At 42.9% G+C, this 23,839-nt stretch overlaps 1 protein-coding gene across 1 annotated transcript in view; it reads left to right on the plus strand.

Moving 5' to 3' along the window:
- The first annotated feature begins 3,481 nt into the window (after positions 1–3,481).
- sestd1 (SEC14 and spectrin domains 1) overlaps positions 3,482–23,839 on the plus strand; it is a 38,567-nt gene continuing 18,209 nt past the window's right edge. Inside the window, 10 exon segments of the mRNA XM_061724278.1 lie at positions 3,482–3,690; positions 9,760–9,829; positions 9,917–10,025; positions 11,929–11,950; positions 11,952–12,020; positions 18,761–18,874; positions 21,742–21,855; positions 22,377–22,465; positions 22,558–22,610; positions 23,401–23,420. Coding sequence (XP_061580262.1) covers positions 9,760–9,829; positions 9,917–10,025; positions 11,929–11,950; positions 11,952–12,020; positions 18,761–18,874; positions 21,742–21,855; positions 22,377–22,465; positions 22,558–22,610; positions 23,401–23,420 — 660 coding nt within the window. The 5' untranslated portion in view covers positions 3,482–3,690.

Consider the following 23,839-nt stretch of genomic DNA (forward strand, 5'->3'; position numbering starts at 1 on the left):
GTGCCTAACTGTTTCCCAAGTATATTAGTGCGTGTGTGAATGAATAAATGAGATGTAAAACGCACATTTCTTTGTAGAAAGACGCTTTATGAAAATAAGTCCATTTACTTGTATTAGTTTACAGTGCAGTCTTGAACATCCAATATGGCGGCGACGTTGACGTATCACAGAAGCGGACAAGAACACTCGATGCGGCATCTACGTATATATGTCTATGGTAGCCATGACAACCAGAGTTAAGTTAAATCTGAGACAGCTCAGTATGTGTTGGTTCAGTTTTTATAGGAAGTTTTTGCATCGGAGCAACTTTAACCTATTGGAAATGGTTTTGGGGAAATTAAAGTACCTTACACAAAGAATATTTTTGACTCGAATAACTTCATGCAGAGTAAAATCATTAAGCGAGGTAAATGCAAAAGCTTTAGTTCAGCTCAGGAAGTATGAAAGTGATGTAGTTCACCTCTTTCCTCAAATATTTGCAGTTAATGTCACAGTAGATAACCAATTCAGCTCAAGATTAATTTGTGAATGAAAATGATAAATATTTTTTTAAATGATGTATATAAAAAAAATTCTATGAAATGAAGAAAATGTTTGTGGTGCTTTTATTTTTCTAGCAGTCACCAGTTACTTTTAAACCAGGGGAACCTTGGAGGCCGGTTTCTTGTTTTAGACGTTTCCCTGCTTTATTTCCTCAAGTCAAATTGACTTGGCTATTTCATATTTAACGCTAGTTAGACCTGATGGATAAATTTGTGACAGTAACGAAGCCTAAAGTTTGAGATTGTAACGTTACAGCGCGGCCTAACGTTACTCCTTCCACGTCTGATGAGGCCAAAGTTTCATCAACCGTATACAGAGGTGGTTAGAGTAAGTAGTAAGTAAAAGTACTGTTACTTCAGAATAATATGACTCAAGTAGAAGTAAAAAGTAGTCATCCAAATAATTACTTGAGTAAAAGTAAAAAGGTACTTGGTGAAAAAACTACTCAAGTACTGAGTAACTGTTGAGTAACGTCTGATTTATTTTTTTAACACAACCATTCAAACAGACAAAAGTACAAAATAATCATCTTCAGGCAAATTAAATCAATAAAATAATCAAATAAATTAAAATTAATAAAAATAAAAATAGCTTAAATTAAAATAATCTTAAAATAAATTCAAGTACTTTAATAAATAATAAAATAAATAAAATAACAGAATAAAAAAAGAAATTAAGCACAAGTAGCAGTACTTTTCTTTTTTAACCAGGCAGAACTAGAACAAGCCCATGAACTCATAGAAACTCTGTGTGTGTTTGAGTCTGTGTAAATGTGACAAAACATGCAAAAACAAATAATTCCCAAATAATCGCTCAGTGATGTCATGAGATTGACGGGTATGTGGAGGATTAAAAGAAAAGTAACAGCTCAACGTAGCCTAATGTAGCGGAGTAAGAGAAACAGTTTCTCCTTCACAAATCTACTCAAGTAAAAGTAACAAGTATAGTGATTCAAAACTACTCCTAAAAGTACAACATTTCCCAAAACTTACTCAAGTAAATGTAACGGAGTAAATTTAACTTGTTACTACCCATTTCTGACCATATATATATATATATATATATATATATATATATATATATATATATATATATATATATATATATATATATATATATATATATATATATATATATATATACTTGCCTATATATGATTTATTTATTTTTTTCAACTCACAAATTATTTTGGTTAAAATTGCCTTTATTTCTTTTTAAATTGGAGGACCCCCTGCAGTACCTCCTCAACCCCCTAGGGGTCGCAGACCACCGGTTGATGATGGTGTGTCAATGCAAGGACCAGTGCCAATACTACTTTCTTTAATACGACGGAGTATTAGGGCCAAACTAAGACAAAAAAAAATTGAAATTACGAGAATAAAGTCGTAATATTATGAGAATAAAGTCGTAATATTAAATATATTATAAATATATAAATATAACTTCATAAGATGCTCAATATTCCTCATTTTAACACAGGGAGAAGATGCTCTTTCTGTTAGAGTTCTCATAAATTATATTCTCATTATATTCCGACTTTATTCTCATAATATTACGACTTTATTCTCATAAATTACGACTTTATTCTCTTAATATTACGACTTTATTCTTGTAATGTTACGACTTTATTCTTGTAATACTACGACTTTATTCTCGTAATATTACGACTTTATTCTCATAATATTACGACTTTATTCTTGTAATGTTACGACTTTATTCTCGTAATGTTACGACTTTATTCTCATAAATTACGACTATATTCTCGTAATATTACGACTTTATTCTCCTAATGTTACGACTTTATTCTCACAATATTACAACTTTATCCTCACAATATTATTATTATTATTATTATTATTATTATTATTATTATTATTGTTATTGTTATTATTATTATTATTATTATTATTATTATTATTATTATTATTATTATTATTATTATTATTATTATTATTATCACAATATAACCTTACCAGCATTGTCAACAGTGATACTGAAAACCAAGTGATGGTACACAGTCAAACTACTGTATTTCTGTTAAAATTCTACTCTACAGCCTTTTACTTCTGTAGTTTTACAGAACGTCCTTGCCTTCACCACCCTGTTAGTTAGACGCCTTGTACTCCTTAAATGGAAACACCCTCCATCCCATAGTAGGTGGTGGAAGAAGTTTTACTGGTCACGAGTCTTGAGAAGATTAGATTTGCCCTCAATGGCTCCTTACAGTCATTTGAAAGGACCTGGAGACCTCTGCTAAGTCATATTGAGACTTTGACATCTCTATGTTGATGTTGACCATGAAATATCACATATTTAGCCAGGCCTGGCTTGCGTGTAAAATTTGGTGACTTTGGGGGAACGTGTAGGGGGGCAAAAAGGCCCTCATTTCGTCGGAAGAAAAACGAGAAAAACTAAAACATTTCCTACAGATACAATAGGGCCTTCGCACTGTAGTGCTCGGGCCTTAAATATTGATAACATAATGTAACCAGCCTCGGTCCCCACCCGCTTTCACGCTTCCAGTTTTAGTTTTAGTGAGAAAAAAGGGTTAAAGTGTCTCGAGGCTTTTATTTTTTATTTATTCATTTATTTATTTATGTATTTTAAAAAAAAAAATATTTAAAATAATTTTCACAGAATAGTATACAGAAACAGTATACAAATAGAATACAGAACATGTGCCAGGGGTGATGTTCGTTATTCAAGAAGATTATACATATTGTTAGTTTTAAGTCAAGTTCCATTTCTTTCTGGAAAACATGAAAGCAAGGGGTTTTCTTTGAAAATGTACCCTTATGAATATGAAATTTGGCAAGAAATAAAAACAGATTTATCAAAAAGTAACATTTTCCTTCTTTCTTTCTCGAGGCTTTTATTTTGGAACGCGAGTTTTTAGCGGAAGTCGCGTCTGCTGATTTGACTTTACTGCGGCTGCGCAGAAGCAGCAAGCTGCTCCGTTTGTTGTTCAAGTCGAAGGAAGAACAAACTGATTCTTCTATTTTAAACACTTTAAATTCCGAAAGCGACCACGATATAGAGCAGCGTCGGGGCAGAAAACGATACAGAGGAGGAGGACGAGAAGAGAAGGAGCGCTAGAAGAGAGAGAAAATCAGGATTCTGTGAAAATGTTTCAGATTTGACTGAAAGGTAAGAAAATCCTGCCGGATCGATACGTGTTTGCTGATCGATGACGCGGCTCATCGATGCTGCAGCTGCAGCTGATGAGACCGCAGTCTCATGTAGGTCATCGTGTCTGTGAGCCGAACCGAACCGAACTGAGCCGAACCAGCTGACACGTGCTGCATCTGCAGCCGAACCGAGGAGAGAGAGGAGGAATCAGGGGGAGAGGAGGAGGAGGGAGGAAGGAAGGAAAGAAGGAAGGGAAAAAGGAAGGATGGAAGGAAGGAAGAATCAGAGGAAGAGGAATCAGGAAGAGGAGGAGGAGGAAGGAAGGAAGGAAGGAAAGATGGAAGGGAGGAAGGAAGGAAGGGAGGAAAGATGGAAGGAAAGAAGGAGAGAGCAGGAGGAAAGAAGGGAGGAAGAATGAAAGGAAGGAAGGAAGGAAGGAAAGATGGAAGGGAGGAAAGAAGGAAGGAAGGAAGGGAAGATGGAAGGAAGGAAGGAAGGAAGGAAGGAAGGAAAGATGGAAGGGAGGAAAGAAGGAAGGAAGGAAGGGAAGATGGAAGGAAGGAAGGAAGGGAAAAAGGAAGGAAGGAAGAGGACGAGTAGGAGGAGGAATCAGAGGAGGAATCAGAATCAGAGGAAGAGGATGAGGAAGTTCTGCAGAGATGGAAATGATGGGAACAAGAAAAGTTCAAAAGAAACAGGATGAGTTTGTAAATTAGCAGTAGCTTCAGTGAGGATCATCTTCCTCCCTGATCCACCTCCAGTCAGCTTACAGAACCCTTCCAGAACCCACCACACTACCGAGACCGCCCTGATCAAAATCACTAACGGTTCACGGCTCCAAAGGCAGAGAACCCAAATGCACAACATCAAACAGAATCACAGTCCAAGAGGCTTTAATCGGGTCAAAGGAAGGCAGGAGTCGAAAACCGGGAAGACCGGCAGATCAGGCAAACAAATCCAAAGGGGCAGGCAAAGTCGCAGGCAGGCAGGCAGGAACAGACAGAATGAGTGGCGCTGGAAAGCTAGGAATGAACTCTAGACAATCTGGCAACTGGCATGAGGAACAGGGCCGGTGTATGAAGGGGAACTGATGATCATGGGAACTAGGTGTGGAGCTGGGCGGGGAAGCACAGGTGAGGGGAATGAGAGGATGTCTGGCTGATGACGGTGGCAGGATCTGGAATGACAGGAGAGTGAGTTAACAGGTAAAAACTCTATCCTCAACTCGGAAACTGTGACAAAACAACCTCCTCACTGCTGCAGACTCTGATAACATCCATCCATCCATCCATCCATCCATCCATCCATCCATCCTTTTTGTACATGGTGCAGCATCCTCTGCCGGTGGCGAAGAGCATCTCTGAATGCACAACACCGGATCCTGCAGCGTGGGAGTAAGAGGGGCAGGGTAACGGCCCCTTTTGGGCGGGGGGGAAGGTTTGTCCCTCAAGACTCCTCTCCCTGGCCCTGCCCCTTCTCAACCTTTCCCCGACCCTGCACCCCAACCTGGGGCTTGCTGATTGGGCCGGAGCTTCGTGCTGGCGTGCACTCTCCCCCTCTGGTCATCCCGTTGCTGCTTCCACCTGCCTGCTGTGCTGCTGACGTCTCCGACCCCCCAGTCTGGCCCTCGGCAGGAGAGTCCCCCCTTATGAGCCTGGTCCTGCTCAAGGTTTCTTCCTCCTAAAGGGGAGTTTTTCTTGCCACTGTTTGGCTGAAGGTTTTTCTCCCACTAGGGGAATTTTTACTAGTGGTGCACCGAAATGAAAATTTGTGGCCGAAACCGAAACCGAAACCGAAAATAATAATAAACACTTGGCCGAATACCGAACAATACCGAACATGGTTCTTCAGCAGTTTTTCATTTATTTTACCAATTTTTTCACCATTGCATAAATCAAATAAATGTGATTTAGGCATGCTTTTCAAAGAAAAAAATCTTTTACAAAATTACAAGGTAGAAAATATTTATTGAACATAAAAAACTGAACATGTTTTAATTTCCCAGCATTGTGTTGTTTTGGTTCCACCTCCTGGTGAATGCTAGGTAAAATTCTTATGGGGTTAGTTTTTGGTTGGCCAACGATTTATGTAGTGCGCACTGCGCAACGTTACGGGACGGAGCGGCCAGTCTATTTCCTTATTTTACAACGCCGTTATTAATTGTTCGGTTTTTTCCCCACTTATTCCACCGAACACCGAAAGTGTTTTTTTGCCATTTTCGGCCGAACAATTTCGGTTACCAAACAATCGGTGCATCACTAGTTTTTACCTGCCATTGATTATGTAATAATTGCTCGGGGGTTCATGTTCTGGGTCTCTGGAAAGCGTCTAGAGACAACTTTTGTTGTATTAGACGCTATATAAATAAAATTGAATTGAATTGAACACCTCCCTAGGGAGGAGGGACATGCCTGGAACACCTCCCTAAGGAGGAGGGACATGCTTGGAACACCTCCCTAGGGAGGAGGGACATGCCTGGAACACCTCCCTAGGGAGGAGGGACATGCCTGGAACACCTCCCTAGGGAGGAGGGACATGCCTGGAACACCTCCCTAGGGAGGAGGGACATGCCTGGAACACCTCCCTAGGGAGGCATCCAGGAGGATCCGGTACAGATGCCCAAGCCACCTCAGCTGACTCCTCTCAATGTGAAGGAGCAGCGGCTCGACTCCGAGCTCCTCCCGGGTGACCGAACTCCTCACCCTATCTCTAAGGGAGGAAACTCATCTCTAAGGGAGCGTCCAGCCGCCCTGCGGAGGAAACTCATCTCTAAGGGAGGAAACTCATCTCTAAGGGAGCATCCAGCCACCCTGCGGAGGAAACTCATCTCGGCCGCTTGTATCCGCGATTTTATCCTTTCGGTCACTACCCAAAGTTCATGACCATAGGTGAGGGTAGGGGCGTAGATTGACCGGTAAATCGAGAGCTTCGCCTTTCGACTCAGCTCCTTCTTCACCACGACGGTCTGGTACACCGACCGCATTACTGCAGACGCTGCACCGATCCGTCTGTCAGTCTAACGCTCCATCGTTCCCTCACTCGTGAACAAGACCCCGAGATACTTGAACTTCTCCACCTGAGGCAGGACTTCTCCACCCACTCTGGTAACATCAGCATCCTTATCCTCCTCCACCTCTCCGCTGCCTTTGACACCATCTCCCACTCCATCCTCCTTGAACGCCTGTCTGTTCTCCATGGTATCTCTGGCTCTGCACTATCATGGTTCCAATCCTACCTCACCAACAGAACTCAGTTTGTCACCATCCTTGGCTCCTCCTCCCACCCTGTCCCAGTCAACCATGGTGTCCCTCAAAGCTCTGTGCTCGGTCCAACTCCCTTCACCACCTCCCAGCTCCCCCCACAGTCTCTGGTTAACTGCCTCTCTGCCATAAAATCCTGGATGACAACCAACTTCCTCAAACTTAACAGTGACTGCGTTTACATGCCACTAACCCTTTTAAAACCCGAATATTGGCAATAACCCGAATTTGCAAGGCCATGTAAACACCAATAACCCCTTTTGAATAACCTGAATTTGCTCATGACCCCTGGGCTACTCCTTTTCTTCTTTTTTTTTTTAATTTTTTTATCCCCGATTTTTTTTACCCATTTCATCACCCAGTGCTCCTACCTAAGTAACAGTCCTGGGCATTGCTCCCCTCTGCCAACCCAGGGAGGGCCCTGCACTGAGCTCAGGTCTCCTTATCCCGAGGAGTGACGGATCGCTTCTTTTCACCAGGCAGGGTGAGGATTCTCCGGCCGGACGTAGCACGTGGAAGGATCACGTTATTCCGGCCGGATCCTCCCCACCCCATCTGTTCCCCGGCTGGCCAGAGGGGGCATGTATAGCCCAGGACTGTGTGCATGTTTTTGTGAGGGTAGCTCACATTGCTACCCAAGGGAACATGCGGAGAACATGCAAACTCCACACAGAAAGGCCCTTTTTAACCCCACCCAGGGTGTGGGCACTGAAGGGGGAACTAACACGCACTTCAGCGCCCACAGCGTCCCGGCGGGAATCGAACCCAGGACCTTCTTGCTGTGAGACGGCTGCACTACCAGCTGCGCCACCGTGCCCCAAAGAATTTGCTCATATTCGGGTTTTTAAAAACCTGAATATGACCCCTGGGTTACTCCTTTTCTAACCCGAATATTGGGTCATGTAAACGCCAAACGGAATATCCCCATCAAACGGAACAGGAATTTGTTTTCTGCGCATGTTCTGTTCACAAGGAATCCTGGTCTTTTGAGTCCAGGACTTTATATTATATTTGGTGCCTAACTGTTTCCCAAGTATATTAGTGCGTGTGTGAAATGAATAAATGAGACATAAAACGTACATTTCTTTGTAGAAAGGCGCTTTATGAAAATAAGTCCATTTACTTGTATTAGTTTACAGCGCAGTCTTGCCACATCCAATATGGCGGCGACGTATCGCAGCAGCGGACAAACCCACTCGATGTGGCGTCTACGTATATATGTCTATGATCTGACCCCTCACCTGTTGCGTGAAAGCTGGGGTGTGCTGGGATTCCCCACCCCGCCCCTCCCAGCTGCTTGTTAAGCTGGGATGGGATGGGGGGGTTAGCAGCTGTGGTGGCTAGTAGCTGCCCGGGTCGGGGGGGCCGGCCCTCACTGTCTCTGGGTGTTTCCCTATTTTTGCTGTAAATGTTTTTCCGATTTGTCTTTTTGTCTATCAATCCATTCACAAGCTACTTCCAACCTGTTTTCATTCTTCATTTCAATTCAATTCCCAAATTCATCACTTCAATACTACAGGACTATCTCAGAAAATTAGAATATTGTGATAAAGTCCTTTATTTTCTGTAATGCAAAAATGTCATACATTCTGGATTCATTACAAATCAACTGAAATATTGCAGGCCTTTTATTATTTTAATATTGCTGATCATGGCTTACAGCTTAAGAAAACTCAAATATCCTTTCTAAAAAAATTAGAATATTCTGGGAATCTAAATCTTAAGCTGTAAACCATAATCGGCAATATTAAAATAATAAAAGGCTTGCAATATTTCAGTTGATTTGTAATGAATCCAGAATGTATGATATTTTCTGAGACAGTCCTGTAGGTCTGCAAACAATCTCCATCCCACCCTTTTCAGGTCTACTTTTTCCCAATTTTCAATTAGATTCAGAGGTTCCTCTTTATTGGAACACCTTACCACACCGTATTAGAGAATGCTCGAGTACAAATACTTTCAAAAAACAAATCACAAAATTTTTACTAGCCCAAGTTAGCAAAGCTTAACCATTAATTTCCAGTTCTTCTCTGCACTCCCTCATTAGATTCCTGTTTTTGTTTTCTAGCAATTTAGCTTATTTTCCTTAGTTATCCTATGTTTTACATATTTCTGTAGATATTGTTTGTTTCACTATAGGAGGAACCATCAACAAGCCCCTTTTTTTTGGTTCCTCCCACATATTTTCGGTTATATTGTATTTCTTTTTTTATTTCCTTTTTTACATACTGTTTGTCTGTACTTTTTAACCCTTGTGCTGTCTTTGGGTCAAGGGAGGGTGAAGGGAGAAAAGATGGAATGACGGAAGGAAGTAGGAAAGGGAGTAAGGAAGGGAGAAAAGGTGGAAGGAAGGAAGGAAGGAAGGAAGGAAGGAAGGAAGGAAGGAAGGAAGGAAGGAAGTAGGAAAGGGAGTAAGGAAGGAAGGAAAGAAGGAAGGAAGGGAGAAAGGAGAAAAGGAAAGGGAGTAAGGAAGGGAGAAAAGGTGGAAGGAAGGAAGGAAGGAAGGAAGGAAGGAAGGAAGGAAGGAAGGAAGGAAGGAAGGAAGGAAGGAAGTAGGAAAGGGAGTAAGGAAAGAAGGAAGGGAGAAAAGAGAAAAGGAAGGAAGGAAAAGCAAAGAAGGTAATAAAGGAAGGAATGACGAAAGGGAGGTAGGAAGAAAAAGGAGTAAAGGAGGGTAAAAAAGGAGGAAAAGAGGAAAGGAAGAAGGAAGGATAGAGCATGGCAGGAGGAAAGAAAGATAGAAGAATTGGGTCATTTTGACCCAAAGACAGTACAAGGGTTAAAACTGTTGTATATTTTATGTGCAAATAAACTAAACTTTGTGCAGATGTCTGGAAGCATCATGGAAGCGACGGCCATCTTCCCCATCCTCCAGAAGAAGCTGGCGTTTCTGTCAGGTGACCCACCGCCGTGACCAATGAGGTGTTTCCAGGTGTTTCCACGGTAACCATGGAAACAGTAAGTAACCTGGGCTCTGTGTTCAGGGGGCAAAGACCGGCGCAGCGGCCTGATCCTCACCATCCCCCTCTGCTCGGACCAGACCAGCATGGAGGAGCTGGGGGCCACGCTGGACTACCTGCTCAGCATCCCCAGGTACACGCTAGGGATGGGCGGTATGGACTAAAAAATGTATCACGATAATTTCTGGCATTTATCTTGATAACGATAAAAATGACGATAAAAAAAATACCAATTCAACTCCACCTTTGTAACTAAATCTATCACCACATTCAGTCTTTGGAGCCAAAACACTGCTCTAAAATAATACTAACTACTAAATAATTCTTTCTTTCTTTCTTTCTTTCTTTCTTTCTTTCTTTCTTTCTTCTTTCTTTCTTTCTTTCTTTCTTTCTTTCTTTCTTTCTTTCTTTCTTTCTTCTTCTTTCTTTCTTTCTTTCTTTCTTTCTTTCTTTCTTTCTTTCTTTCTTCTTTCTTTCTTTCTTTCTTTCTTTCTTTCTTTCTTTCTTCTTTCTTTCTTTCTTTCTTTCTTTCTTTCTTTCTTTCTTTCTTTCTTTCTTTCTTTCTTTCTTTCTTTCTTTCTCATGAATTTGACATGAAACATGAATTTCAGGCTCATATCTTTCTTCCTTCTTTCCTCCCTTCTTCTCTTCCTCCTTCCTTGACCCGAAGACAGCACAAGGGTTAAAGCCTTTGGACAAGTTTGGACTTAACTCTTCTTTAAAGGAGCTTGAGGCAGGATTGAGTCAGGATTTATGAAAAAAATTCGTATACATTTTAAGTTTTCTAGTAATAATGTCAGATGAAGCGTTCCAAACCAAAAGAATGATTCCTCTAGTGTATCTCTCCGTTGCCTTGAACAGGCCTGTGTGCTGCAAAATGTGCTGCCATTCGGTCCCGAATTTCCCGCGCTGGGCTGCGGATGTGACGTCACATGACGCTGCATGCACGTTCTCCCCGTTCTCCCGTGCCGGCTTCACAGTTAGCTGCAGTACCCCCGACGGCCGTCGTGGGTGAAGGTGGCGCTAGAGAGTCTCATTTCTTAAAAGGAGCCTCAAGCTCCTTTAACTGCTGCCGTTGCTGGTCGAATAAAATGAAGAAGCCGCGAGCCGCTCTTTCTCTGATGTCACATCCTGACTATTTAATACATTTATAAAGCCCATATATTTATAAAGCTCTGCCTGGCCGAGCCCTAACACAGAGGCCATAGTAGATTTAAGTTACGCGGCACGTGACTGGTCAAATCGCAGCCTTTGGGGTTAGAAAATCTCGTTTTATTACATCGCGATATTATTGCAAATGCAATTAATCGTTCAGCCCCTAGTGTGGATTGATGGACACTAGCTAAGCAGAAACTTCCCACAATGCAATGCAGCGGTGTTTGGTTGCTAAGTGCTGCACAGATACATATATTTTTTGAGTAAAATATTAAGTATATTAATTTTATAATATTCGTTTATAATAATATTATATAATGTCATCTTGTTTGGGCCAGGATAAAGGGGAAATAGTGGAGCGGTGCTGCTACTGCTGCTGTTACCATGGTAACAACTCCCCCTCCCAACGGCAGGAAGTGCCGTGTGTCTCTGAGTAGTTACGTCCGAATTAATGCATACTACTGATATTTACTCAAAACTGTGCCGAAATGAAGTATACTTTTTGAGTATATACTGCTTAGTGTGCATTTCGGACGCACCGATTATTTTATTAGTTCTTTTAAATGCCAGTTATGACTTTTTTATTTATTTTTTATTTTTTTTAGTCAGTTATTAATACTCTCTTTAAACATCTTGTCATCACCATAGCAACTGCTGAGGACTTAGACTACAGCAGTTCAGGGTCATAATGAGAATAATAAGTAGTTGGTCTGCTCAAAAGTGCATTTCTGATTAGGGATTAATTCATTCAGTGTAATGAAGAGAGAAATGAGAGTTTATTCCTACTAACCAACAACTAACCAACCAGCTAACGAATGTTTCAAAGCAGGAAACTGCCGGTGAGCCTGTTCAACGCAGTGAATGTGTTTTTTCCTCTGCAGTGACAAGTGCAAGGCTCGCGGCTTTCACCGTCATTGTGGACGGCAGGAAGTCTCCCTGGAACATCGTGAAGACTGTGGTGCTGATGCTGCAGGTACGACGCGACTATTGAAACGATTAGTCGACTAATCGGATAATTAGTAATTTTTAAAAAACTTAGTATGAGGTTGCTTTAATTATGTGGCAAATGATAATAAACACAAGAAAGATGCACTAGAGCCCTGCTATAGCAGGACTGTTTTCTTCATCCTGCTCCCGCCCACACCTGCAAAACTCTGAGAATTTATGCCCGCACGGCGCACAATAATAGAGATGCATTGATTTAGTGTCTTCTCCCGTCCCGCAAGAGAAAAGTCCAGACAAATCTATCTGATTTAATGTTTTTTTTTTTTTTTTTTTTTTTTTACCTTGTCTGCACACATATTATTGATTGATACCATGACGGTAGAAACCAAAAGTGTATATATGTGCATTATTACTATATGTAATATATACATATATATACGCACACATATGCGTACACATACATAAATATACACATACGTGTTTTTTTTTTTTTTTTTTTTGGGGGGGGGGGGGGGGGTGACGACATCCACTGCCAATCCAGGAAGCAGGAACACACGGAGACACACGTCAAGCACTGGAAATCTGCAACAAAAAACCACAAACAAAGCACGAAAACCGGCACGGAGCCAACCAAAACACGAACAGCAATCGACCTAAATCTTGAGATCTGATCGCAGTGTGTGTGTGTGTGTGTGTGTGTGTGTGTGTGTGTGTGTGTGTGTGTGTGTGTGTGTGTGTGGGTGTGTGTGTGTGTGTGTGTGTGTGTGTGTGTGTGTGTGTGTGGGTGTGTGGGTGTGTGGGTGTGTGGGTGGGTGGGTGGGTGGGTGGGTGTGTGTGTGTGTGTGACTAAATGACTATATGTGTGTGTGTGTGTGTGTGTAATAAACCAAACAAAGCTCCACCTGAAGTGTATCTATAGTGGGGGAGGGGGGGGAGCAACCCCGCCACCCGCGAGACCAGAGGCCGACAAGGAAGAGCCCGGAACCCAGGCCACCGGCAACCCCACAGAGGGGAGAAGTAGGAGGGAGGCAACCCACCGCCTGCGAGGCCCCCCCCCCCCACCCGGCGGCGGCCGAGGGGGCCCGCGGGCGGGGCCCCCACGGCGCGGAAAGAAGCAGCCAGGGATCCCGCGGCGGCGGAACGCGACCCAGGCAATCCCCGGCCACCCGGTCCGGGCCGGACACGCGGCCAGGAGGCCCTCACCCTTCAGGCCAACGACCCCCACCCGGCAGGGGGCCAGCCTGCCCGGAGAGACAGAGCCGCCCCGGCCGCCGACGCGGGCAGGCGCACCCGTCCCCCACGAAAGTGGCCCTCCAAGACCAGAGGGGCGCCCCGCCGTAGAGGCAGCGGGGGGGACCGGAGACGGGCCCGGAGAGAGGGAACCCCCCAACAAGGCGACACCCGCGCAGGCCCGACAACGGAGGGCCCCAGACCCAGGCATCCCATTCATTCATCCATTCACCTATCCGATACCTATACTAATAATAATATAATATACTATACATAATAATAATAATAATACTAATAATAATAATAATAATAATAACCATCTTTGTATAATATAATACTGATAAATTATTAAGTTTTTGATGTCCTGCCAATGGAGGCTCAAATCCTCCATGGCAGGACCCTTCCATACCGCATTCTCACCGACACAGACATACAATCACGCACCGTTTCCCCCTCCCCGGGGGGGTCCAGCACCGCCAGAAGGCACCCCAGGCTGCACGGCGGGCCCCGCCAGGCCCGGGTAACCCGACCCACCTGTCCGAGGCCCAGGCCGGTGAGGGAACGCGGGTGATGTGGGACCCCCTCCCGCCCCTTGTGTTGAGTGCATGTGATTAATGCCATAAAAACAGGGAGGAGGGAGGGCCAAGTATCGATTGACACCGACCCCCCCCCCCCCCCTCCCGAACTACGTGTCCTTGTCAAGTGTATTTATAAAGTGTTGAATGTGCAGTGTCTAGTTTGCTGTTAAAACCGTGAGGCGGGGAGTGCCGGGCCACGCGGGACAGTGCCCCCCACGACCCGGACCCCCCGCCTTTCGCCTATGTGCGTATGAATCGTGTAGGGGGGGCAAGAGGGGGAGCGGAGGCCGAAGCCAGGAGGCAGGACCAGCAAAGCCGGCCCTGATAAGACACCCGCGTCCCCCCACCGGCCATCCAGTAGACGGGGGCCGGCCCCCCCGAGCCGGGCCAGGGCCCCACCGTACCTCCACGGGCGCCCCCGGAGCCGCCCCGGAGCCCCAGACGGAGGGGGAAACGGTCCAACATCCTCCCATTCATACTGACAACATAAGACATAGATACCTGGGAATGGCCCCGCCGCGCCCGCCCGTGCACCCCCCGGTCAGGGGAGGCCCGATCTCCGGACCCGGCCCCACCCCCCCCCCCCGAGGCCACCCCGGCGGACACCCCAAGGGTCACAGAGTCCCCACATCCGCAGGGCACTTGGCCCCCGCCCAGCGACGGAGGACCAAGGCAGCAATGCCCCCCCAGCGCAGACAGCCACCCCCACCCAGGCAGGACCGGGCCCTCCGGGTGGGACCCCCACGTCCACGGCCCAGCCCCCCCCAGGAGGCCCGGAGACGCCCAAGCCACCGCCCCCCGCCCGAGCCCTCCCCACGCCACCCCCCCCCCACCGCCATGAGGTACCCCCCCCCACAGGCCCCCAAGGCCCCCACCGGCCAGGGACAGGGACCCCGCGGCCCCACCCACCGCCCCCCAGGGGCCACCAGAGGCCCGCGCCCCAGACCCCCCAAGCCGACCCCCAACCCCAAGGGCTACGAGATCACACCCCCCCCCGCCCCCACTAGGTAACGAGGCCAATAATCGGGGACCACAGAGAGTGCAATTCAGCCGAGTGTTGTTCAGTGGAGGCAGACATTATCTCACTACTAATATGATCTGATAAAAGATTCCTAAAATGGTTAATACATAAACTGGATTTTTGTTTCCAATTTACTAGAATGGTTTTCTTTGCGATACATAAAGCAGTGAGAACCCGGTGTGTCCAATTAGGTTCTATTTGAATGTCTCCCAGGTGACCTAATATACATACCGTGGGGCACACTGGGATTCTGTGGTCGATCCATGTGGATAAATCCTCACAAATCTCCTTCCAGAACCTCTGTAACCGGTGTACAGAACCATAAAGCATGCATATAATTATCTGGGGTGTTCTCTGTGCACTGTGAACAGATATTAGAGGTGACAAAGCCCATCTGGAACATCCTTTGTCCAGTATAATGTATTCTATGAAGAACTTTATACTGTATAAGTTGTAAGTTTGGGTTTTTAGTCATAGTAAACGTATTTAAGCATATTTGTGACCAAGAAAGCTGGTCGGTATTCAGAGAGAGATCCGCCTCCCACTTGGAGATCGGGAGAGAGACTGACTCGTCCAGTTTAGACACTAACCTGTAAAGTTTTGATAACAACTTTAAATTGCTTAGATTTAATAAATCTATTATCTTAGCGGGAAGTTGTAAGTCTAATTGTCTAATTTTGTATGTTTTATTTATTATGGCCTTGAGTTGTTGATACTCTAAAAATTTACTCCTGCTAACTCCGTATTGAACCATAAGTGTATTGAAAGGTACAAACTGTCCTCCTACAATTACGTGCTGTAAATACCGTATTCCTTGATCTCTCCATTGAACGAAGTTAACCATCTTTTTATCATTTTTCACAATGTCTGGGTTGTTCCATATGGGTGTACGGTCACATGGAAAAAGTGAAATTTTAGCTACTTTAAGAAATTTCCACCAAGCTGATAAAGTTGTGCTAATATTAATGCTTTTGAAACATTGATGACGTTTGATACTTTGACTAATAAATGGTAACTCTGAGATTTCTAGTTCGTTGCAAAACACTTGCTCTGAGTCCAGCCATTGACTATCTAAAGGATGATCTTTTGACCATTTTACAATATACTGTAATTTATTGGCAAGGAAGTAATACTGAAAATTAGGTAGCTCTAAACCTCCATATTCTTTAGATTTCTGCAATGTCTTTAAACTAATGCGTGGAGTTTTATTTTTCCACAGAAATTTTGAAACACCTGAGTCCAGCGATTTAAACCAGGAAATAGGGGGTTTGAATGGTATCATTGAGAAAAAATAATTTACTTTTGGTAAAACCATCATTTTAATGGTGGCTATTCTACCCATGAGTGAAATGGGGAGAGAGCTCCATCTAGCAAGATCATCTTCTATTTTCTTTATAAGCTGAAACATAATTTAATTTTATTAACTCTGACAGCCTAGGGGAGATGTTTTATGCCTAAATATCTAATGTTCCCTGATTGTAATTGAGTATTGGATATATTCCTAAAATTGCAGTTCACGCACAAAACGGTGGATTTAGACCAATTAATAGAATAATCAGACAGAGATGAAAATCCCTCTATAAGTGCGATTGTCTGTGATAGTGAAGATCGTGAGTTCTGGAGGAAGAGGAGTACGTCATCCGCATAAAGACTTATTTTGTGCTCTACTATTTTGCATTGTATACCTTTTAATATTTTGATTTTGTCTAATAGCTGCTGCTAAAGGTTCGATAAATATTGCAAATAATGAGGGAGATAGAGGGCAACCCTGTCTAGTGCCTCTTTGCAAGGTAAAACTTGTAGAGATTTGATCATTTGTCCTTACACGTGCCTTGGGAGAGCTGTATAATATTTTTACCCAGTCAATGAAAGATTCACCAAATCCAAATTTATGTAAGGTTGCCAATAGAAACTTCCAATTTACCTTATCAAATGCTTTTTCCGCGTCTAAGGATATAATAGTAGTTTCCTGTTTATTGATACTGGAATAATCTATAATATTTAATAATCTGCGAATATTAGTAGAGGAATGTCTACCTTTAATAAAGCCTGTTTGATCCGGATGTATAATAGAAGGGGTGACTCTTTTCAGACGTTCAGTAAGGGCCTTGCTAATTATTTTAAGGTCTACATTTATCAATGAAATTGGGCGGGTAGCTCGATGGGAGCAAGGGATCTTTATCCGGTTTTAATAAAAGGACTAATATTAGCAGAGTTCATATTTAAGGGTAAGCTTTTATTTTCCCTAATATTTAGAATCATTTTATAAAATGTTGGTGCTAATATGCTCAGAATTCCTTATAAAATTCAGCTGGGAAACCATCTGGGCCCGGAGCTTTATTATTGGGCATATGTTGAAGAGCTTCATGGAGTTCTCCTATTGAGAGTGGTGAATCTAAATTCGTAACCTGTTCCTGATGTAACTTCGGCAGATTAATGTCTCCAAGAAACTCATTAATGGATTGATCAGATGGTTCAATTTGTGACGAGTATAATTTACAGTAAAAGTCTCTAAAGACTGAATTTATTAAACAGGGATCATGTGTAACTTCCCCTGACTGGTCCTTAATAGATGTTATGGTTGTTTTTTCTTTGTTTATTTTTAATTGATTGGCTAAATATTTTCCTGATCTGTTAGCATGTGCAAAGTTTTCCAGGCGAAGCCTTTGTACTAGAAACTGCGTTTTTGCGTCAATTATTTTATTTAATTCTATTTTAGTTTTCCTTATTTTGGTAAGGATTCGTTCATCTGCAGAAGTCTGGAAGGCCTCCTCTAGCGTCTTTATTTCACCTTCTAATTCTTTTGTTTTTAAGTTGTCTTTTCTTTTTTTATTTGACGAAAAGGAAATTATTTTGCCTCGCATTACTGCTTTCCCTGCTTCCCATAGAACGCTTGCTGATATTTCCGGCTGGTCGTTAATTTGCAAAAAAATGTCCCATTCTTTCTTAAAAAAGTTAGTAAAGTCGGGGTCTTTGAGTAATGATGTATTAAATCTCCAAACTTTGGAGGATGATACGCTCCCCCTCTTCCCCAGAGTGAAAGAAACAGGTGCGTGATCGCTAATATTGATTGGGTGTATTTGTGATTCTGAGATATCTCTCATCAGAGAGCTACTGACTAGAAAATAATCTAACCTAGAGTATGAGTGGTGAACGGCTGAGAAAAAAGTGTAGTTCCTAAGGGTTGGGTGTAAAGAGCGCCATGTATCGCAAAGACCCAGATCATTCATATATTGCTTAACAATACTTGCTGACTGCCAACTCCTGTGCCTGTATCTGATTTAATGTTAACATGATCATTGTGGGGCTTGATGGATAATTGACAGTTCATAGGAACCTGACTGAAAGTTAGATGCAAATCCATCATTGTCATCACACAAGCTTTTTCACCTATGCCTTTTGCGGCAGCATCAATATGCGATTGAGTTTATAGCAACGAGAGTAGGCTGAGCGGCTCAAATAATACTAATAAATAACATGAAATAAACAAAGTTAATGAATGAAACAAATGAATTTAAAAAATAAAATGGGCTTAGTATCTTACCAATGCGAGTCCGTTTTGTTCAACACTCCGACGTGCTTTCTCTTCAAATGCATTACCGACGTGCTCCCGTGAAAAGCAACGTCGGCTTTGCAAACCTTGCAAGTCATCTTTTTATTCGCCGTATCGAGGCTAAAATGCTCCCAAACTTTTGAAGTTTCATTACCTGCAGCTGCGCTGAGACGCTATCGTGCATGCACGACTCTCGGCAGAGATTGTATTGAAGTGAGACGCCTCACTCCGTTGGAAAAACACGTCTGGCGACAATTGTCGACAATGGAATTCATTGTCGACAATTTTGATTATCGATTTTTGTCGACAACGTCGACGAATCGCTGCAGCCTTACTGACGAGGCCAGAGCTCGTTGGTTTAGCAGTGATGATGTGGATGTTTTCAGAACGTGATCCCAGCTGAAGTGTCGCTGGTCTGCGTGGTGAAGCCTGATGAATTCTGGGATAAGAAGGTCACGCACTTCTGCTTCTGGAAGGAGAAGGACCGGCTGGGCTTCGAGGTGAGTGTTTCTGACTTATCTTACCTGGCGCAACAATAAGTCCTGATTTCCTGCAGGTTGGTAGTTTGTCTGACGGCCTGGACACTAGTGACGTTCAATACCACCCATTTAACTTCCCATCCAATACTGAATCACATTCAAAGCCGGTATCAGCGATACCAATTCGATGCCGATACTTTGTGCAAATACACCTAATGTGGCCGGTAAATCTAAAGAACATGTGTGTATTTTACGTAGTTTAAGAAACAAGACATCAGAGGTCATTTAGATATTTATTTAGATATTTTAAAGTCAGAAGTTTACTGAGGTAGCGGCTCGTTCACGGTACAGCCGAGCTGTTAACCCTAATCTCTCCTGTTCCTTCCTTCCTTCCTTCCTTCCTTCCTTCCTTCCTTCCTTCCTTCCTTCCTTCCTTCCTTCCTTCCTTCCTCCCTTCTTTCCTTCTTTTCTCCCTTCTTTCCTTCTTTTCTCCCTTCCTTCCTTCTTTTTTCCCTTCCTTCCTTCCTTCCTTCCTTCCTTCCTTCCTTCCTTCTTTTCTCCCTTCCTTCCTTCCTTCCTTCCTTCCTTCCTTCCTTCCTTCCTTCTTTTCTCCCTTCCTTCCTTCCTTCCTTCTTCTCTTCTCCCTTCCTTCCTTCCTTCCTTCCTTCCTTCCTTCCTTCCTTCCTTCCTTCCTTCCTTCCTTCCTTCCTTCCTTCCTCCCTTCTTTCCTTCTTTTCTCCCTTCTTTCCTTCTTTTCTCCCTTCCTTCCTTCTTTTCTCCCTTCCTTCCTTCTTTTTTCCCTTCCTTCCTTCCTTCCTTCCTTCCTTCCTTCCTTCTTTCTTTCTTTCTTTCTTTCTTTCTTTCTTTCTTTCTTTCTTTCTTTCTTCTTTCTTTCTTTCTTTCTTTCTTTCTTTCTTTCTTTCTTTCTTTCTTTCTTCTTTCTTTCTTTCTTTCTTTCTTTCTTTCTTTCTTTCTTTCTTTCTTTCTTTCTTTCTTTCTTTCTTTCTTTCTTTCTTTCTTTCTTTCTTTCTTTCTTTCTTTCTTTCTTTCTTTCTTTCTTTCTTTCTTCTTCTTTCTTTCCTTTCCTTCCTTTCCTTCCTTCCTTCCTTCTTCCTTCTTCCTTCCTTCCTTCCTTCCTTCCTTCCTTCCTTCCTTCCTTCCTTCTTCCTTCCTTCCTTCCTTCCTTCCTTCCTTCCTTCCTTCCTTCCTTCCTTCCTTCCTTCCTTCCTTCCTTCCTTCCTTCCTTCCTTCCTTCCTTCCTTCCTTCCTTCCTTCCTTCCTTCCTTCCTTCCTTCCTTCTTTTCTCCCTTCCTTCCTTCCTTCCTTCTTTTCTCCCTTCCTTCCTTCCTTCCTTCCTTCCTTCCTTCCTTCCTCCCTTCCTCCCTTCTTCCATTCCTCCTTCCTTGACCCGAAGACAGCACAAGGTTAAACAGGAAAACCAGAGTTTGAAAAAGGTGTTTCCATCACTAAATAAGAGAATAATAAACAAGAATAAGAACTACTATGAAAAAAGTAAAAAAGTAGTTCCTACCAGCAGTGAGTCATTTACACAGAACCAGAATCCACCGTATTCCTGTTAATGATAACAATAATATATATCACAAATGACTGAAGTATCGACATTTTTCTTTGAGAATCTATTTTAGAGCTTACAGATCTGGTATCGATATTTCAGTATTGATCACTACCTCACACATTTCTGTTCACAGCAGGCGTCGCTGCATTAATCCCTCGTTATTTCACACCTTTTTTTTCTGCCAGAGGTTTTTCAGAGTTATCGGGGCCGCGAGTTCCCGAAGATCTGAAAAATAAATCAACTAAATTGAAACATTTGTTGCTGCTGAGATAAATCCCAACACACACACACACACACACACACACACACACACACGGCTGGGAGGCTCGGCTGAAATGTGAGTCATTTCAGCGATGGAGTGTGTGTGTCGTCCAGCTGCTCAACAGAAATAAATGTCAGCTGTTTCTCTGTGGAAGTTCTTCCACGTTAACACACTTCACTGCTTTTTTACAACAAACAGTGATTGAGTGCGTTTACATGGGAAGTTTAATTCCTCTTTAATTCAGAATTAAAAATTAAATCCGATTTAAAATGAGTTAAAATTACCATGTAAACACCTAATTCCCAATGAAAATTGTGACGTCATGCACATTCCCTCTATTAAAACTACTGATTGTAAATGCTAATTTCTGCTAAACTTAATTCATTGTAAAATATAGAACTTAATCCTCAAATGCCTCTTTTGCACTAGGATCGGTTGAGCCCGGCTCCGCTCGGCGCGGTACGGCACGCTTCCACCCGTGTGTTTTCGCATTGCCAGGGGAGAAGCGGGCAGGTTTGGGTGAAGCTGCTGTGACGTACTCGATTGCGCAACCGCTTTGTTCATGTCGCGCTGATGAGAAATCAGCTGGAGCCGGGAGCGGCTGAGAGTAAAACAGCCCGTCTGCATCCCTTTTTAAATTTTTTCTCCTCAGCCACCAGGTTTATGAACATCTGCACCTCAGAGTTGGATCACCAAACAGACGTTTTGCGCTTTATAATAAAATCGCTGCGAGCCGCGAGTCGCCTCGCTCTGACTCCCGCTTCCTGATTCAAACGTCTGACGGCCCCGCCCCCCGACCAATCGGTGGCGAGGACGGTGGTGACGTCAGAAATAGTCCCTTCTCAGCCCGCAAAGAACCTGGCTGAAATGGTTACAGAAAAAAGTATCGACTTGGAGCGGCTTTACCCGTCTCAGCCCTAGTGCGAAAGCGCAAAATGGGGCCATAGCGGATAGAACCGGGGAGAAGTGAGACTAATGCAAAAGCGCCAAAAGGTGTCGGTTCCAGTAATATCTCTGATAAACCCGTGTTGTTTCTCTGCTTCCTGTCAGGTGATCCTGGTTTCAGCCAATAAACTGACCCGTTACATCGAGCCCTGTCAGCTCACGGACGACTTTGGAGGAAGTCTGGACTACGACCACGGAGACTGGCTCAGCAAGAGACTGGTAACCTGAAACCTGCACACTAACATCCTCTATTTATCCTCAAACAAGCAGGATATTACTACTGTATTTTTATTGTAAATGACTAACTTTGCCCTCATATTTATCTCTTCTTTTTAAATACATACATATACATTTTTAAATACATACATATATATATATATATATATATATATATTATATTATATATATATTAGTATATTAGTGCTGGCCAACGATTACAATTTTTCAATCTTAATTAATCCATTATTTCTGTAATTAACTATGTGATTAATTGCATAATAATTGCAAATTATTCACACATTTTGTGCTGTTCTAAATTACCTCAAGGTATTTTTTTTATGTTTTTGATACTGTTAACAACATGAGAAAGGGCAAATATGCTGCTTTATGCCAATGTTTATTCAACTTTCCACAAAAAAAAACATGTAACAGCGGTTGAGTGTAACTCAACCTGTAAAGTGCAGCCGTTTCCTCACCTGATTGTTTGTGGGTATGAATAACTAAAAAACACATTTTTACAGGTTTTTGAGAAGTTCACGAAGGAGTCGACGTCTCTGCTGGACGAGCTGTCGACGATCAACGAGGGCGACAAAAGCAGCTCCATAGACAAGTAGGTGCACACGCACGCACGCACGCACACACGCACACACACACACACACACGTGTAGAAAGCTGACTATACTTCCCCCGTCTGTCTCGTAGGTCTGATTGTGCTCTGCTGCCGTCCTTCGACCCCGAGACCGTCCTGCAGACCGGTAAATAAACCTCCTGCTTTAAAACCATCACACCTGTATGTGACGCTTCACCGCGATGCTTCACCGTGATGTTTCACCGTATCTGTAGGTATTAGTCTGTTTTAGATTGGGCGGAGTGATACACCACAGTACGGCACTAGGTGCTGTGTTGATGTTCTAAAATCCTACGCTGTTGAGCGGACACGTGTTTTTCTCTCATCCAAGGGGTCCCTGGGTTAAAAAGGTTGAAGACCCTGCACTAGACCGAGAGCATGACTCCCAAGCAAATATTACATAAGGGTCAATGACGAATAAGGATTTTCAACAGGTCCATCTTAAAAATAATAAAAAAAGAATATCTATTGCAGTAGTTCTAACATTAAGAATGTTGTGTACACATAAATTCATATAAATATTTTAAATTAAGTTATTTTTGTCGAGATGAATTGGCACTAGCCTTAAAAAAAAAAGTCATGTGGGGCAACCATGATTCATATTAAAATAAATTAATTTCCTTAACATCTTGATATCTTTTTTCAGTGTATTTTAATGGTGCATCACATGATATTTCATAAAACTTTGTTTGTATATTATGATGTAAATATAAATGTGTATAAATCTTATACTACTACACTACAAGACAGTTCTGAAATCATGCCAGATAGAAGAAGATTGATTTAAATACATTTAGAGTGATTTCAAAAAAGTTTTCAGAACAAGAGTCCTGGTCTGACGGTCGCACCACATGACATTTTGACGCTTAAAACAACAACAAAATCCCAAATAACTAGTATTTTTTGTAAAATTCAAGTGAGTCCATATGTGGCACAGGTCGGTCATATATATGGTATTTTTTTTATCCATTCAAACCTTTTTTGAATTAAAAAAAAAAATCTGTTTTTCGGAAAATATAGCGTCACGTCATTGACCCGTAAAAAATGGCAGGTAAAAACCTTACAGCCAAAGCGTGGGAAGAAAAAGTCCCTTTTGAGAGGGAAGCACCTGGACCAGGACCTGGATAAAAGGGGGGGGGTTATTTATTTACCGTGACCCCCCAGTACAGGCCGAGCTGAATCCCAGACACCAACATCGGTGTCTCGGCCTCTGTGTGTCGGCACTGACTGGAGTCTTTGTTTGTGGTGACATCCTCCTCTTTTCACCGCTCCCTTTCATAATAAAACTGCATGTAAGCCAACACTGATGCATTATTTGTTTCAAGTCTTTTAATTAACAGCATTTTAAGCTCCACC

This window comes from Cololabis saira, chromosome 6 (assembly GCF_033807715.1).
Source record: "Cololabis saira isolate AMF1-May2022 chromosome 6, fColSai1.1, whole genome shotgun sequence".
Taxonomy (NCBI): Eukaryota; Metazoa; Chordata; class Actinopteri; order Beloniformes; family Belonidae; genus Cololabis; species Cololabis saira.